The following is a 13053-nucleotide window of genomic DNA, read 5'->3' on the forward strand; positions in this document are numbered from 1 at the left end:
CCATTGCCCAGGCTGCTGCCCAAGTACATGGCTACAGATTGGACCAGGAAAGACAAGTCTGAGTGCACAGCTGGCTCTACAATTTCTGTCCCCATCTGGCTGCTTCAGGCTGACTTTAGACCTCACCCTCCTTTTCTTCCTTCCAAGGTTTCACCCTTGCTTCTGGGCTTGGACAGATAATACTGCTGGCTGGGAGACAAAGGGGCAATAGGATTATAGATTATGTTGGATGGAACCTCAGAGCTCCCTTCCTCAGTTTACAGATGAGGAAACTGAGGCCCAGAGATGTTAAGCAACTTGCTCAGGGTCACACAGCTAACAAGTGTCTGAGACAGGAATGGACCAGATGTCTCCACCACCATTAGTCTTTGTATTTCACAACACACTGGTGAGGTCAGGCCTTGATAATGGCCAAGGTTCCTTTCAAAGCCTAAATTGTTGGATTCTATAGGAGGGAAATGGGGCAAGGAGACACAGTACCCTGCATCAATGAGTTTTATTGGAGAGGGAAGGGAAGGAGAGAGGCACCCACCCCTCCTCCCTAGTGTTGAAAGGCTGGACCATACAGGTCAGTTATGAAATAAAACTCCCAAATCAGCTCCCTTCCTCCCCCCTCCCCATACCCAAAGGGCTTGGCAGCAGTCCCTCTCTCCCAGGGATGGGCAAGGGGAAGGAGGAAAAAAGAAGCTGTTGCTCCTTCCTCTCAATTAGTGTCATTCCTCTTTAGGAGGGCCGGAGCTCTGGCATATGTACACTCCTAGCCGTCAGTCAATCTGCAGGGCCCCCCCTCCCAGTGGAGGCCAGGAGTACTGCAGTCTCTGTCTTGGAATCCTTGGGATTGCAAGCCTGGATTCCATAAGTCCTGTGCATGCAAGACCAGCGGGCAGCAGCAGCCGGAAGGTGTATCCGATGGTGGCCCAAAGAACTCTGGGGTGGGGAAGGGATCAACCTCATCTCTCAGCCAAGCTCGCCAGGATGCTGATGAGATTGTCCAGCCCCAGTAGGTATCCATCCTCTCTGTTGCCTTCTTCCCAGGGCCGCCTGTGGTCCAGGGTCTGCCCATCAGGCAGCTGAGTGGTCTTGCCGAAGTCAATGAGCCACACACCTGTGCGACGGCTGTGGTCGTGCACGAAGAGAAGGGAGCTGCCGATTACCTGAAACGGAGTTTGCTCAGTGGCCACTAGGGTTCCAGACCTTGCTCCACAAAGTCTATGCACCCAACCCTGTCCCAGCCCACCCTACCCAGGCTGCTTCTCACCTCATGTCTCCGGAAGAACTCAGACACGCTTAGGGTGTCTCTGATCTGTTGCAGTCGGTTCAGATATTTCCTCTGGACAGGGGAAAGAAAGGGACAGGATTAAAAAGAGGGAAGAAAGGGGAGAGCAGAGGGTTCACTCCAGGTTATGTCCTGGGATTCCAGATTCTAAACATCCCCATTCCCACTCCCACCCCCACTCCCGGCTCTTACCAACACTTCGGCATCGTCTTCTACAAACTCGGCGAATACCCGAACTACCTGCTCCCGGCTTCGGGTCGTCTTGAAGTCGGTGCTGCAGGACCCATCGGCTTTCTAAAGGAAGTGGGAAGGGAAGAGGTGAATGGGCTCAGGCTGGGGAGAGTCTGGGGGCTGAGGGGACAAAAGATACCTCTGATGACTATTTAGAAGCATTGGCGCCTCTATTAGGGAATGCCTGGAGACGGGGGCGCAAGGCACTCACCTTGATGCCCTCGATGCGAAAGCCCAGCGTGGTGCTGGAGCTGATTCCCTCCCGCCACTGCATGTAGCGTGGCTTGGTAACAGCGCGCTGCGCGTGCTCTTCATCGGTCGGCGCGGAGGGGTCCACAGCCACCATCTTCTTGTACATATCCTTGCGAAGCTTGGGCCGCTCTCGCGCCTTGGTAAGCTCTTCTTCCAGGTAAGTCCTGGCGTAAAGGCGACGGGCGGGAGACCGTGGGGTGAGGGAAGGTGGGCAGGTCTAGGTCTGAGACTAAGCCCGGGCGCCAGACATGGCCCTCCTCCCTCAGCCCCTTCCCCTCCGTATGGGGCACCCAGCTACTCCGCGGGGCACTCACCTGACACCCATCTTGCAGTCAAGCACGCAGGGCCCGTCGAAGCCGGCCAGCAGGTCCTGAAGCTGCAGGTAGCTTTCGCCGTCGCGCTCCACCACGCCGTGGAACGTGGGCACGCAGCCTCGAAGCGCGTCGCCCATCAGACGCGCTAAGCAGCTGCGCTCGGGCTCTGAACAGCGCTTCAGGATCATCCCATTTGTTCCTGCAGCCTTGAAACTTCCTGAGGAGTGAGAAGGTCATCGATCAGTCCCCCGCCCCAGCCAGGAGGAGCCCCTGATGATTGTTACTTTCCCCATCCCCTCCTCCAGCACCCAGTTCGATGACAGAAGTTCTCCTTTCCCTGACCCACAGGCCATCCCAGGTGGAGGCCAGTGCTCTTCTATACTCAGCGCCCACGTCTGGCCCATTTAGGCTCCTTACCCGTGTGACCCGCCAGCTGCACCCAGGCGTAGCGCTTTTTGAAAGGGCTGATAACCGGCAGGTTCACCATGGTTCGGATCTTCTGCCAGGGATTTCTCTGAGGAAGAAAGACAAGGGGACAGGAGTAGGGTCTCATGAGCTCTACGTCCTGGGTGGGGCTCTCAGCCTCATATAATTAAATGCAATGCCCCACAGTCCTTCCCCTTGGGGTCGGCTTCCCTCTCCCTTCAGTCCACAAGTCAGAGAGCTCTCAAGCTAGGGGCGGGACACAGGGACAGAAGGTCTCACTCGCCCTACAAGCTTGGGCGGGGGGGGGGGGGGGGGGAGAAGGGTCGATGGGCGATTAGGAAGGAGGCAGTACCCCGGCACTATACCATGGGCACTGGGTCCCATTCTCATGCTATCTTCTCTTCCACTTTAGCACCCAGCTGAAGGCCTTGCCTCTTTCTTATCTGACAGCAGTCGCAGGCACTGGGGCTCTGCCACGTGTCTAGGGACCGTAGGGCAGCAACAGAGACCGAACTACCCAGCCTGCTATACTCAACCTGGATGGGATTACGATCAGAGCTGGGGCAGAAAATTAAGGAGAGGGGACGTTTGAGGACAGACACTCCCGGTGCCCAGTAGTCCCACCAGTTTCACCTGTCCTTCCCTCCCCCCCCACCCCTGCCCCCTCCATTCACCCCGCCCCAGATCTTACCACCCTAGTTATCTGTGTCCTTCTCCATCCCCACCCCACCCCACCTCTACCCTACCCCACCCACCCCACCTCTACCCTACCCCACCCCACCCCACCCCACCTCACCCCACCTCTACCCTACCCCACCTCTACATCTTCTCTCTCCATAAAAACGTAGTGTCCCGGTTCGTTTAGGGCATTTATAAAGTGATCAGCTTGCTAACTTCCCAGCTCGGGTGTTAACCATTTAATCCAATCAGCTAATTAATCAATCAACAAACATTAATAAAACTCCTACAACGTCAGGTACAGTGCTAGGCGCTAAGAATTGAAAGACAAAGAATAGTTCCTTCCAGGAGCTTATAGGGGGTGGGCGGGGGCAACAAGAAGTAAAGACACACAAGTAAATACTATACATATATAGATATGCAAACATACACATGTGGCAGACCTGTGATTTCATCGGTGTAGGAAGAATTTCCTATATGGATACAGACTGGCCTCATCTCTCAATTTTAGTCTTAGAAAGTTGCCTGAGCACTGATAATGACTAATAGCATTTATATAGAGCATAAAATTTGCATATACATACATACATATGAATAGACAATCACAGATTTTGAATAGCCCAGGGTCACACAGTTGTGTGCGTGCGTGTGCGTGTGTGTGTGTGTGTGTGTGTGTGTGTGTGTGTGTGTGTGTGTGTGTGTGTGTGTGTGTAGTAACTGAGTGGACACTAGTAATTGGGAGGATTAGGAAAGTCTTCATGCAGGTAGTGTTTGAGCTAATCTTTAAAGGAAGCTAGGATTCTGAGGAGTAGAGAGGAGGAAGGGGTGCGTTCCTGACCCAGGATACAGATAGTGCAGAAACAGGGGAAAGAGAGATGACATGTCATTTATAAGCAATAGTAAGTAGGTCAGGTCTAACTCGAAAAGTAGAGAGCGTGAAGGTTAATGGTGTGTTCCCATGTTCCACCTTTTAAAAGAGGATCTCTGAGGATGGGGCAGTTCCTTAACCCAGGGATTCTTAGGCTTTTTAAGAGGGAGACCTCCCTTTCATGTCCTCAGAGCAGTGAACCTAGGGGCAGGAAAATGAGGTATGAGTCCTATGCTTTATCAGCCGGGTATGGGAAGGAGTGCTAGATCAGCAGCCCAGAGAGACCAGAATTTGAATTGGACTCCGTGCATTAGCTGTATGAATTTGGTTTCCTTATCTGTGAAATGAAGATAATAATACCACTATCTTACATGACTATCTTAGTGGTCAGATCCCTCCTCCCAACTTACCCAATCTTGACATGATTATGTCAAGTGCTTTATAAACCTTAAAACAATTACCACATACCTCTAGTAACTATATTATAGGCATCTAGATGGCTCAGTGGATAGAGCTCTGGGCCTAGAGTCAGGAAGACCCCAGTTTAAATTCGGCCTCAGACACTTGATACCTGTGTGACTCTGGGCAAGTCACTTAACCTTTGACTTAGTTGACTGCAAAGGAGGTCAAGGAGAGTTGGACATCATTGAACTATCTGAACAAGAAACGATCTTACATGACTGTTGAAAAGATCAGATGAGATGATTATGCCAAGTGCTTTTTTTAAAAGTGCTTTATAAACCTTAAAATATCATTTATTATCTGGAATCAGAAGACCTGTGTTCTGATCCCTACTCTGCCATTTGCTACCTGTGTGATCATGGGTAAGTCACTTAAAAGCCTCTGAGCCTCTGTTTCCTTATCTGTAAAATAATCGAGTTGCACTAGAGATGGGATTAAGGTCCCATACAGTTTTAAATCCTATGATTATATGTCAGTTTTGGGAGGTGGGAAGTAGAACCTGGGTTGAGGTGTTTAGGGGAGGAGGTTCTGTCTTCTCCCTGTGGTAATCCTAGCAAATAAGCTGATCCCATGGCATCAGCAATCAGACGAGACAGAGATCTATCAAATAATGCTCTGAGATCAAAGGGAGATGGACGGACAATCTACTGACTAGAGATCACTGCCTTATCTAAAGAAATGTATTTCCTTTTTTAAAAAAAAAAGTAAATGTATTGTTTTTAACATTTATTTAAAAATTATTTTTGCATCCCAAATTCTCTCCCTTCCTCCCCTGCCCATTGAGAAGCAATATGATAGCAATTATACATACGAAATCATGCAAAACATATAGGAATGTGTTTCTAATGAGGAGAGTATTGAATAGCTACTCCAGGGGCTGGTGTGGGGTGAAAGGAGCAGTTTCAAAAGGCTTTGGGGCAGGGAGGTCTCTATCCCCCAGTCCCTGGAGGCTAGCCCAGAGAGTTAGCAACCTAGCCACTCCTCACAGTCTAAAACTAAGGCATTGAGGATTTCACCTCCGTAAACCCTCTCCGACACAGCCCCTTCTCTCTTATACTGCTCCCACCCTGGCTCAGGCCCTCATTTTCTCAAGCCTGGGCTACTGAAAGAACCTGCTGATTGGTTTGTGTGCTACAAAGCTCTCCCCATTCCAGTTCAACCTTTCTCCATTTAGCCACCAGAGACTGTCCTAAAGCACAAGTCCTCCCAGGTCACAACCCCCAGCCCCTGCTCAATATACTCCAATGACTCTATCATCCTCAGGATCAAATATTTTTTTTTTTTAAAATCCTTTGGCATTCAAAGCTTTTCATAACCTAACCCACTCCCTTACATTTCCTTACTTCTTACGCCTTATACAAATCCCTACCACCCCACCCCATGTACTTTTTGGTTCAGTGACACTGCCCTTCTAGCTGCCCTTACACAAGACCCTGGGCAATTTCACTGGCAGAGCCTCACACCTGAATAGCCGCCTCCCTCTTCTTCTCTGCCTCTAGGATTTCCTGGCGTCCTTCAAGTCCCAGCTAAAATCCCAGCTTCTATAGGAAGCTTTTCTCAATTATTCAATTCTGATGCTTAATTCTCTATTGATTATTTCCTATTTATTTTATATATAGCTTGTCTGTATGTTGTCTTCCCCATTAGATTGTGGGCTCCTCAAAGGCAGGGACTGTCTTGTCATTCTTTGTATCCCCAGTGCTTAGCACTGTGCCTGGCATGTAGAAGGCACTTAATAAATGCTTACTGACTGGGTAACTCATGGGGGGAGGGATATGACCACTAAAGTGTGGTGAAAAAACAAGTCCTTGTCCTTTTGAGGGGCTCTCCTCAACCTCCCTGGGATGATAAGTGATGCCTTCTGAGGCTGGGAAATACAGAGATGGCACTTCAATTTGCAGTACTACAAAGCATGACATAACATTAAGAACATATAGAAGTCAGTGGGAATCATGGTGAGTAGCTTTAAGTTCAGAGGAGCTGAGTTGCAATCCTTACTCAGCTCACTTGCTCCATGTGGAACCCTGGGCAGGTTTCTTATCCTTTCTAGGCCTCAGAGGTTCCTCATCTGTAAAATGAGGGGGATGGGCTACATTACTTCTTAAAGTCTTTCTTATCCCTGAATTTATGATCCTAAGAATTAGCTTCTACTCCTCATTCTTTTAATTTACTAGTCTGTGACCTTGGGCACAAGTAACTTAATGTCTCAGAGACTACTTTGATTTCCTCACCTGCAAAATGGGGTTAATAACACACCTGCCTCACCTATCTTACATGCTTAGGGTGGGGATCAAAAGAAATACCGCAAGAAAAAGCCCAGTTAGGTTAACTTCATTGCCATCAGATAAAAATGAACCCCTTCTAAGTGTTCCCTCAATTATGTGGGTCAGGTATTGCACTTTTGCCTGGAGAGAATTTTCAGACATAGAAGGAGGTGACTGCAAGTCCGAACTTCCTCCCCACCCTCAGCAAAATGGATGAAGTTTGTCTCAGTCCTGTCCTACCTCTCAGGATATTGTCCCCTTTGCAGCCTCTAAGTGTTCAGGTTCTTCCCCAATGATTTTATTGGCCAACCAGGCCTCCACCAGGGCCAGCCCTTCCCCCTCTCCTTCCCCACCCCACCCCCCACTCTAAAATTACCTGCCTTTCCACTGCACCATCAAATCAAAACCTCCATTCCCACAGGTAAGGAGAAAATAATTTGCCTAATCAGATCAAGTAATTCACATTACACAGACCTAACCCTCCCTTGAGGGTATTTGCATTTGAAAAAAGGAGCTTGTGGACTATCAAGCTATATCTCTCAATTGGGAAAAGTATGGAGACTGAGGGTAGCCTATAGGCTAAGAAAGTCAGTAGAGGAGTCTGGAAGACCTGAATTTTATAGTCCAGCCAAGATCCAAAAAGGTGATGTCACCTTGGGCAAGTCACTTAACCTTTTAATGCCCCAGGACACTTTCTGCATTTATCGGAGGAAGCTTCCATCCTAAAAAAAAAGGGGGGGTGGGGAAGGGGCAACAGGGGCATTGGCAGCCATGTGGTGCAGTGGATAGAGTACCAGCCCTGAAGTAAGGAAGACCTGAGTCTAAATTCAGCCTCAGACACTTACTAGCTATGTGACCCTGGACAAGTCACTTAAGCCAAATTGCCTCCCCCAGAAAAGGGGGGGGGGAGAATATGGGAGATATTTTTGAATTTGGAAAGCCCCCTGCCTCTTCACAAGCTCTGTGCTCCCCCAACCCAGGACAGAACAGAAGCATACAGGCACTTCTAAGAATGTAAAGTATCCTCATGAGGCTGATTTCTACCCCATAAGCAAGTAGGGATGGAAGGAGAGGTTCAAACAGGAGACTGCATGGGAAAATGGAATAATCATAAGATTGAAAGTAGAGGACTTGGGTTCAAGTTGCTCTGCCATTTGTCGATGATGTGACCTTGGGCAAGTCACTTACTCTAAATTTCCCATCTATAAAAGAAGGGGATTAGAGGAGATGATCTTCAATCTCCCTTCACGCTCTTGATCCTTGATCTATTACTCTGATTTCATAGAAGTCCCAGTCCCTAGTTCCTCAACACAGCCTCCAGACAAAGTCACAAAGTTTGGGAAAAGACCCCAAAGTGATCAAGTCCCAATTCCCCTCTCGGAAAGACCATCCCCTCTTCTAAGTTAGAAGCTGGCTTTGCACCCAAGATTCTAGCTTTTACGCTCAGACCAGATCGTATTGAAAGGTCAGAGATGCCCAGGTTCCTGACCACTTGTCTTCCAGGATCGGGGGCCTTAGGTATAGGTAGGGGTATACTCCTTGGCTGGCACATATATGCAAAGAAGCAAATCTACACCCCTGTTTCTGTGCAAGCCTTCGCCTTTGCCCGTCTGCTCCCCGCCCTCCTGAAAGTAGTTTCCTGGCACAACCCAAGTTGGGACAAGGAAGGGGCGGGGGACCCGAGATGACTGTCGTTGGTAACCCCTGCCTGAATCACAGTCCAGTGGACTGGCCAGAAGCCAGCTCCAGTCTGGACCAGGCTGAGCAGGTACAGCTGTTCTGGGAGCCTGACCAAGATTGGGCTAGAGTCAACAGGGGAACCCGTGCCCTTCTGGTGTTGGGGAAGCCGGGTCGAACCTGGGGGCCCCGCCTCCAAGCGCATCCGGCCCCTTCCCCCTGGCAGGTGCATCCTCCCCGGGCGCCGCTTCCTGCCTGTGGCCAGGGTGATGTTGAGTCGAACTCAGTGTCGATGGGTCCCAGGGTAAAGCATGGTGTAAGAGAAGACAGAAGGGATCCTCACAGTCTCGAGTCAGGCCAGGGGTAGGAGAAAGGCCTCGAAACTCCTGGGCGGGGAGGCAAAGTCCGCTTGTGTCCCTCCCCCGTCCCCCAGGCAGCTTCGGTCAACAGTCCCCAGCTCGCTTATCTCCCGCCGCCGCTGTTTGCCTTCGGGGAGGCCCACTGCAAGGCTGGGGGATGGTAAGAGATTGGGGAGAGCAGCCCTGGGTTCCCAAGGCCCGGGACCATAATAGCCTTTCTGTGCCTCACCTAGTCCGTACTTAACCCGGGACCGGGAGAGGCCCGAGCCAAGGGCAATCCCTTCACCACCAAGAGCCCAGGTCTCTTGCTCCCTCTTGATCCAGGCCTCCCCAGTATCGTATCGAGTCCAGGAAGGAAGGGAGGCAGGAGACGAGGGAGGGAGAGCAGCGAGTGGCTGCCCCCGCGAGACCCTCCTCACACCTCGAGCACCCACCGGCTGCGCCCCCGCCTGCCTCTCAGCTGTCGGGTTTGAGTGGCACAGCGGCCGCCCCCGAACTGCTGCTGCTACAGCTCTTCGAGTAGGGGGGATGGGAATAGAAAGGGTGATGAGTCGAGACTAAGGCCTAGGAGGGAAGGCGACCTAAGGAGTCCCATCGCCCCAATTCCCGGGTCGTCCACCCACACACATTTCTTCTGCGGTCTCCTAGTTTCCTTTTCGGACTAAGCAGCATGAGGCCTTCCTAGGTTTTTGGCCCTACCTCAGTCCCTAGAGCAACCTGTCTTGTGCTCACACCTTGGGAAAGGGAACGTGTGTGTGTGTTCACGCGCGCGCGCACGCGCGAGCGTCCCTCTAAGAAGACTTTTATTCCTTTTTTTGTCATTAACCCCCTCAAAATGCCCAGGAGACAGATATTTTTAGCTCTAGATGGTGGGGAATTGAGTCACGGAGAGATTACGTGACTTGCCCAACAACGTACACCAAGTTTGCCGCAAAGTCAGGAACCTCTCCATGGATAGGTCCGGCAGTCCTCTGCCACTGCACCCCACTATTCCTACCCCTGTCCTATCCCTCGGCCCCGCTCGTGTACTCCCGCTTCCAAGCGGCCAGAGAAGGTGGCCCTCCATTCTCAGGGTAGACCAGGAGCCACCTGGTCCAGAAAAGCCAGAAAGACCAGGTCCTGAGAAAAGGTTCAAAGGTGCTGCTTTTGAACTGAAAGATCCTAACTTCTCCCTCCTCCCTGGTTTAAGTGTATGCCCCTGGCTTCCCTCCTCCTCTTTTCTCCCCCCACCCCAACCCCACACTCTACTCCCCGGGGCTCTTATGTAAGCTCAAAGATGGAACAGCTCTCTCATTCTGGCCTCAGTCATGAAACGTGGGCGCCTATTTTAAGTATCTTACGGTGCTTTGGTCAGAGAGAGAAAGGGACAGAAGACCTAGGTATGGGGAAGGGTCAAATGTGTCTCAAGCAGTAGCAGGGAAAGAGCTCTTTGATTCCAGAGTTTTCCCATTTCCTATAGCCTCCAGCCAAAGAGAAGCAAGGGAGAGTTGCTTCGCCTCAACTTACCTCCTTACAGAATGACCATCCCACCCCATTCCCTCCCCTCCATCGGGACAGGGTTTTGAAACACAGGTAGACTCTCGCAAGTAGAGTCCCAAGGTCTGGACTGAGGGGAAAGGGGGGGGGGGTGTCACCTTCCCTCTGGGCAGATTCTAAGCCCTCCCTCAACCCAAATGGTCTCCTGTTCCCACGTCAGGGAGTAAGCTGCCTGCCGGGAGCCCAGAGCAGACGGCGGCGGCTCTGAGAGCAGGAGCCAGGACAGCCACTCCACACCCACTCGGGAGAAAGAAACCGTAGCAACTGCGGAGGATGGGAAATACGACGTCCTGGGGTGGGGGAGGTAGCACCCTCCATTCCAAGAGCTCCTGAACCCTTCGCAAGATTAGGACAAGTAAGCCTCTCCAGTACCTGGGACTCCTCCCTCTGAGAACTAGAACTGGTGGAGTGTTATGACACGCTTCTCCCATTCAATTTAATGTAATAAACATTTATTAAACGCCTACTGTGTGCAAGGCCCTAGGTTAGGCGCTGAGGATGTAGCTCCAAATTCAAGTTCTTCTTTCCCAGAGCTTACAGGCACATTAGGGGGAATCAGTCTTGGGGCAAAGGTTGCTGACCACCTACTTCATTCTCCAGATACTCCGTCCCGGAGTTCAGGCGCTGTCAGGATGGCCCATCCCTTGAAGAAGTTTCTGAGACATAATGTCACTTTACCCATTTCCAGGGGCTCTGGGGTCCTCCCTCAAAACCTAGAGGGACTAAGTCCGCCCAGGCTGGCCCGCCCACTCCCGAGTGGGGGAACTCATCTCTAATTTTCCCCTACTTCTACCAACAGGCGTTCTAGGGTGTATGGGCAGCAGACTGCACCTGGAGTGGGATAGGGACCAAGGCGTAGGGGCGCTGAAGGCACCTTCTAATACAGCCCAGACCCCAGGTTTAGGGTGCCCCTGGGGCTTGGCTTCCTCGTCTCCCCTCCCATACTCCCAAGAGCTTTCCCTGCCAGTCACCTACCAAGGAGGTGATGAGTCCCGAGGGAACAGCTCCCAGTGCTGTCGCCTCTTCTAGCCCTACCCCGCCCCCAAGGTCGACCCTGCCCCGCCCCGGTTCCTGTCGCCGCTTCTCCCCCACCTCCCCGTACCTGGACCACTTCTTCGCTCTGCTCCAGCTGCACGTTGCCGCGGCTCCGGCTCTCGCTGTCGCTCAGCAGATCGTCCTCGGAGTCCTCGGGCAGCGACGAGGAGCCGGTGGAGGAGACCGACGAGGTGGAGAGGCGGCGGGGCTGCTGCAGGTGCGTGGAGCCCGCGGTCTTGAGCCAGCCTCCCTCTGGCTCCGGCGGCCCGGGGCTCGACAGAGCCCCATCCGGCTCCTCTGCGGTCACGGTCAGCTGCGGGATCACCACCGGGGCCGGGGCCCGGGCCGGGGTCGGGATCGGGGCCGGGGCCGGGGCCGGATGCGACAGCCCGTTAGGGACCCGTCCTCCGCGCCGCTTACCCCGGGGAGCCCGAGGGCCCCCGGCTGCTGCAGCCGCCGCGGCCGCGGCACACCGAGCCTCGAAGAGCAGGCGCAGCTCCCCGACGCTCCGCCTCGGGGCCCGAGCTAGCGCTGGGCTGCCATGCCCGGGGTCCCCCGGCTGCGCCATGCCCGTCGGGCCACCGGGGAGTGTCATGTCCCGGGCTGAGCAGCAGAAGGCGAGCCCACCAGCCCGCGGCGCCGCGGGGACTGGGGACTCTCGGCGCCCACAGCTCCGGTCGCCCAGGGGGGCGGGGCTGCGTGGGGGCGGAGCTACCCCGCACGATCCCCACCCCCTGCCTTCTCCTTTCATTTTCAGAGAAACCCTCGGGCGGGGGGGGGGGGGGCTCTCCGGGGGGGGGGGGGGGAGGGCGGGCAGAAATTAGGGCCCCAGCTCCGCCCCGACTCTGGGAAACCCCGCGGGGGACGGGCCCAGGAGGAGACGCGAAACCTGGGGCCCAGCCCCCAGTGGCGTTCGTGGGGAAGAGGCCCACTTCCCAGAGACTCAGTCTCCGCCTCCAGGCGTTTGGCTGAGGATATCTGGAGGCTTGCCCAGTCCCTAGCACCGCGTTCCAAGGCTTTGAGGTTGGGAGCGATTCGGGCGGGGGAGGGTCTGGGGACTTACTCCTGCACAGACCCTCAGCTCAAGGCCACGTGCCTTTACCTCTGTACCCGAGGAGAGGCGGGGCGGGCCGGAGGAGGAGGAGCCCAGACCTTCCTCGGGCCACCTATTCCTTCACCCGCCTTCTCTCTTGCATTCCTTGGCTATTCCTCGCTCAGATCGTTTCCCACTCCTCACTGTCTCCAGTGCTTTTCCAGGCTCTGAGACAGCCTCGCCGCTCTGCCTTTTCTGCCCAAGGTTCTCTGCCACCCGACTCTCTTAAAGAGTTCCCACCCTGTGGGCGTGGGCAGGAAAGCAAAGGACTCTGCCCTGGAGAAGGAGCTGGGCTACCTAAGGCAAGGTCTGTTTTTCAGCTAGGTTTCTCCTCCCTTTGGCATAGAACAAGGTCAGGGGGAGGAAACCTTACCTCCCCAGGTACCAAGAGCGTCACCGTGGCCTGGGAGCACAGGCCCATGCTTGTGGAGACCCTGGCAAGCTTGTAGAGGACAGATAAGCAGTCCCACTGATTGATCCTTAAATCCAAAACCCTTCAATATAGATATAGTACTTGCCCCAGGAACCCAGGGCTGGGAGTTTAAACACCATAGTCTTGTCCCAGATCTCCCATTAACTAAT

The 13053-nt window shown here is 53.2% G+C and overlaps 1 protein-coding gene across 1 annotated transcript; it reads right to left on the bottom strand.

Moving 5' to 3' along the window:
- Positions 1-64: 64 nt before the first annotated feature.
- On the bottom strand, positions 65-11973 carry ITPKA (inositol-trisphosphate 3-kinase A). Its single transcript, XM_027870069.1, has 7 exons — positions 11446-11973; positions 2491-2587; positions 2074-2290; positions 1719-1923; positions 1469-1570; positions 1259-1330; positions 65-1154 (listed from the first exon to the last, which is right to left on the bottom strand). The coding sequence occupies exons 1-7, from the start codon at positions 11971-11973 to the stop codon at positions 951-953; spliced, it is 1425 nt and encodes a 474-aa protein (XP_027725870.1). The 3' UTR covers positions 65-950.
- Positions 11974-13053: the final 1080 nt, after the last annotated feature.

Source organism: Vombatus ursinus, unplaced genomic scaffold, assembly GCF_900497805.2.
Source record: "Vombatus ursinus unplaced genomic scaffold, bare-nosed wombat genome assembly UNPS02014794.1, whole genome shotgun sequence".
NCBI classification, from domain to species: domain Eukaryota; kingdom Metazoa; phylum Chordata; class Mammalia; order Diprotodontia; family Vombatidae; genus Vombatus; species Vombatus ursinus.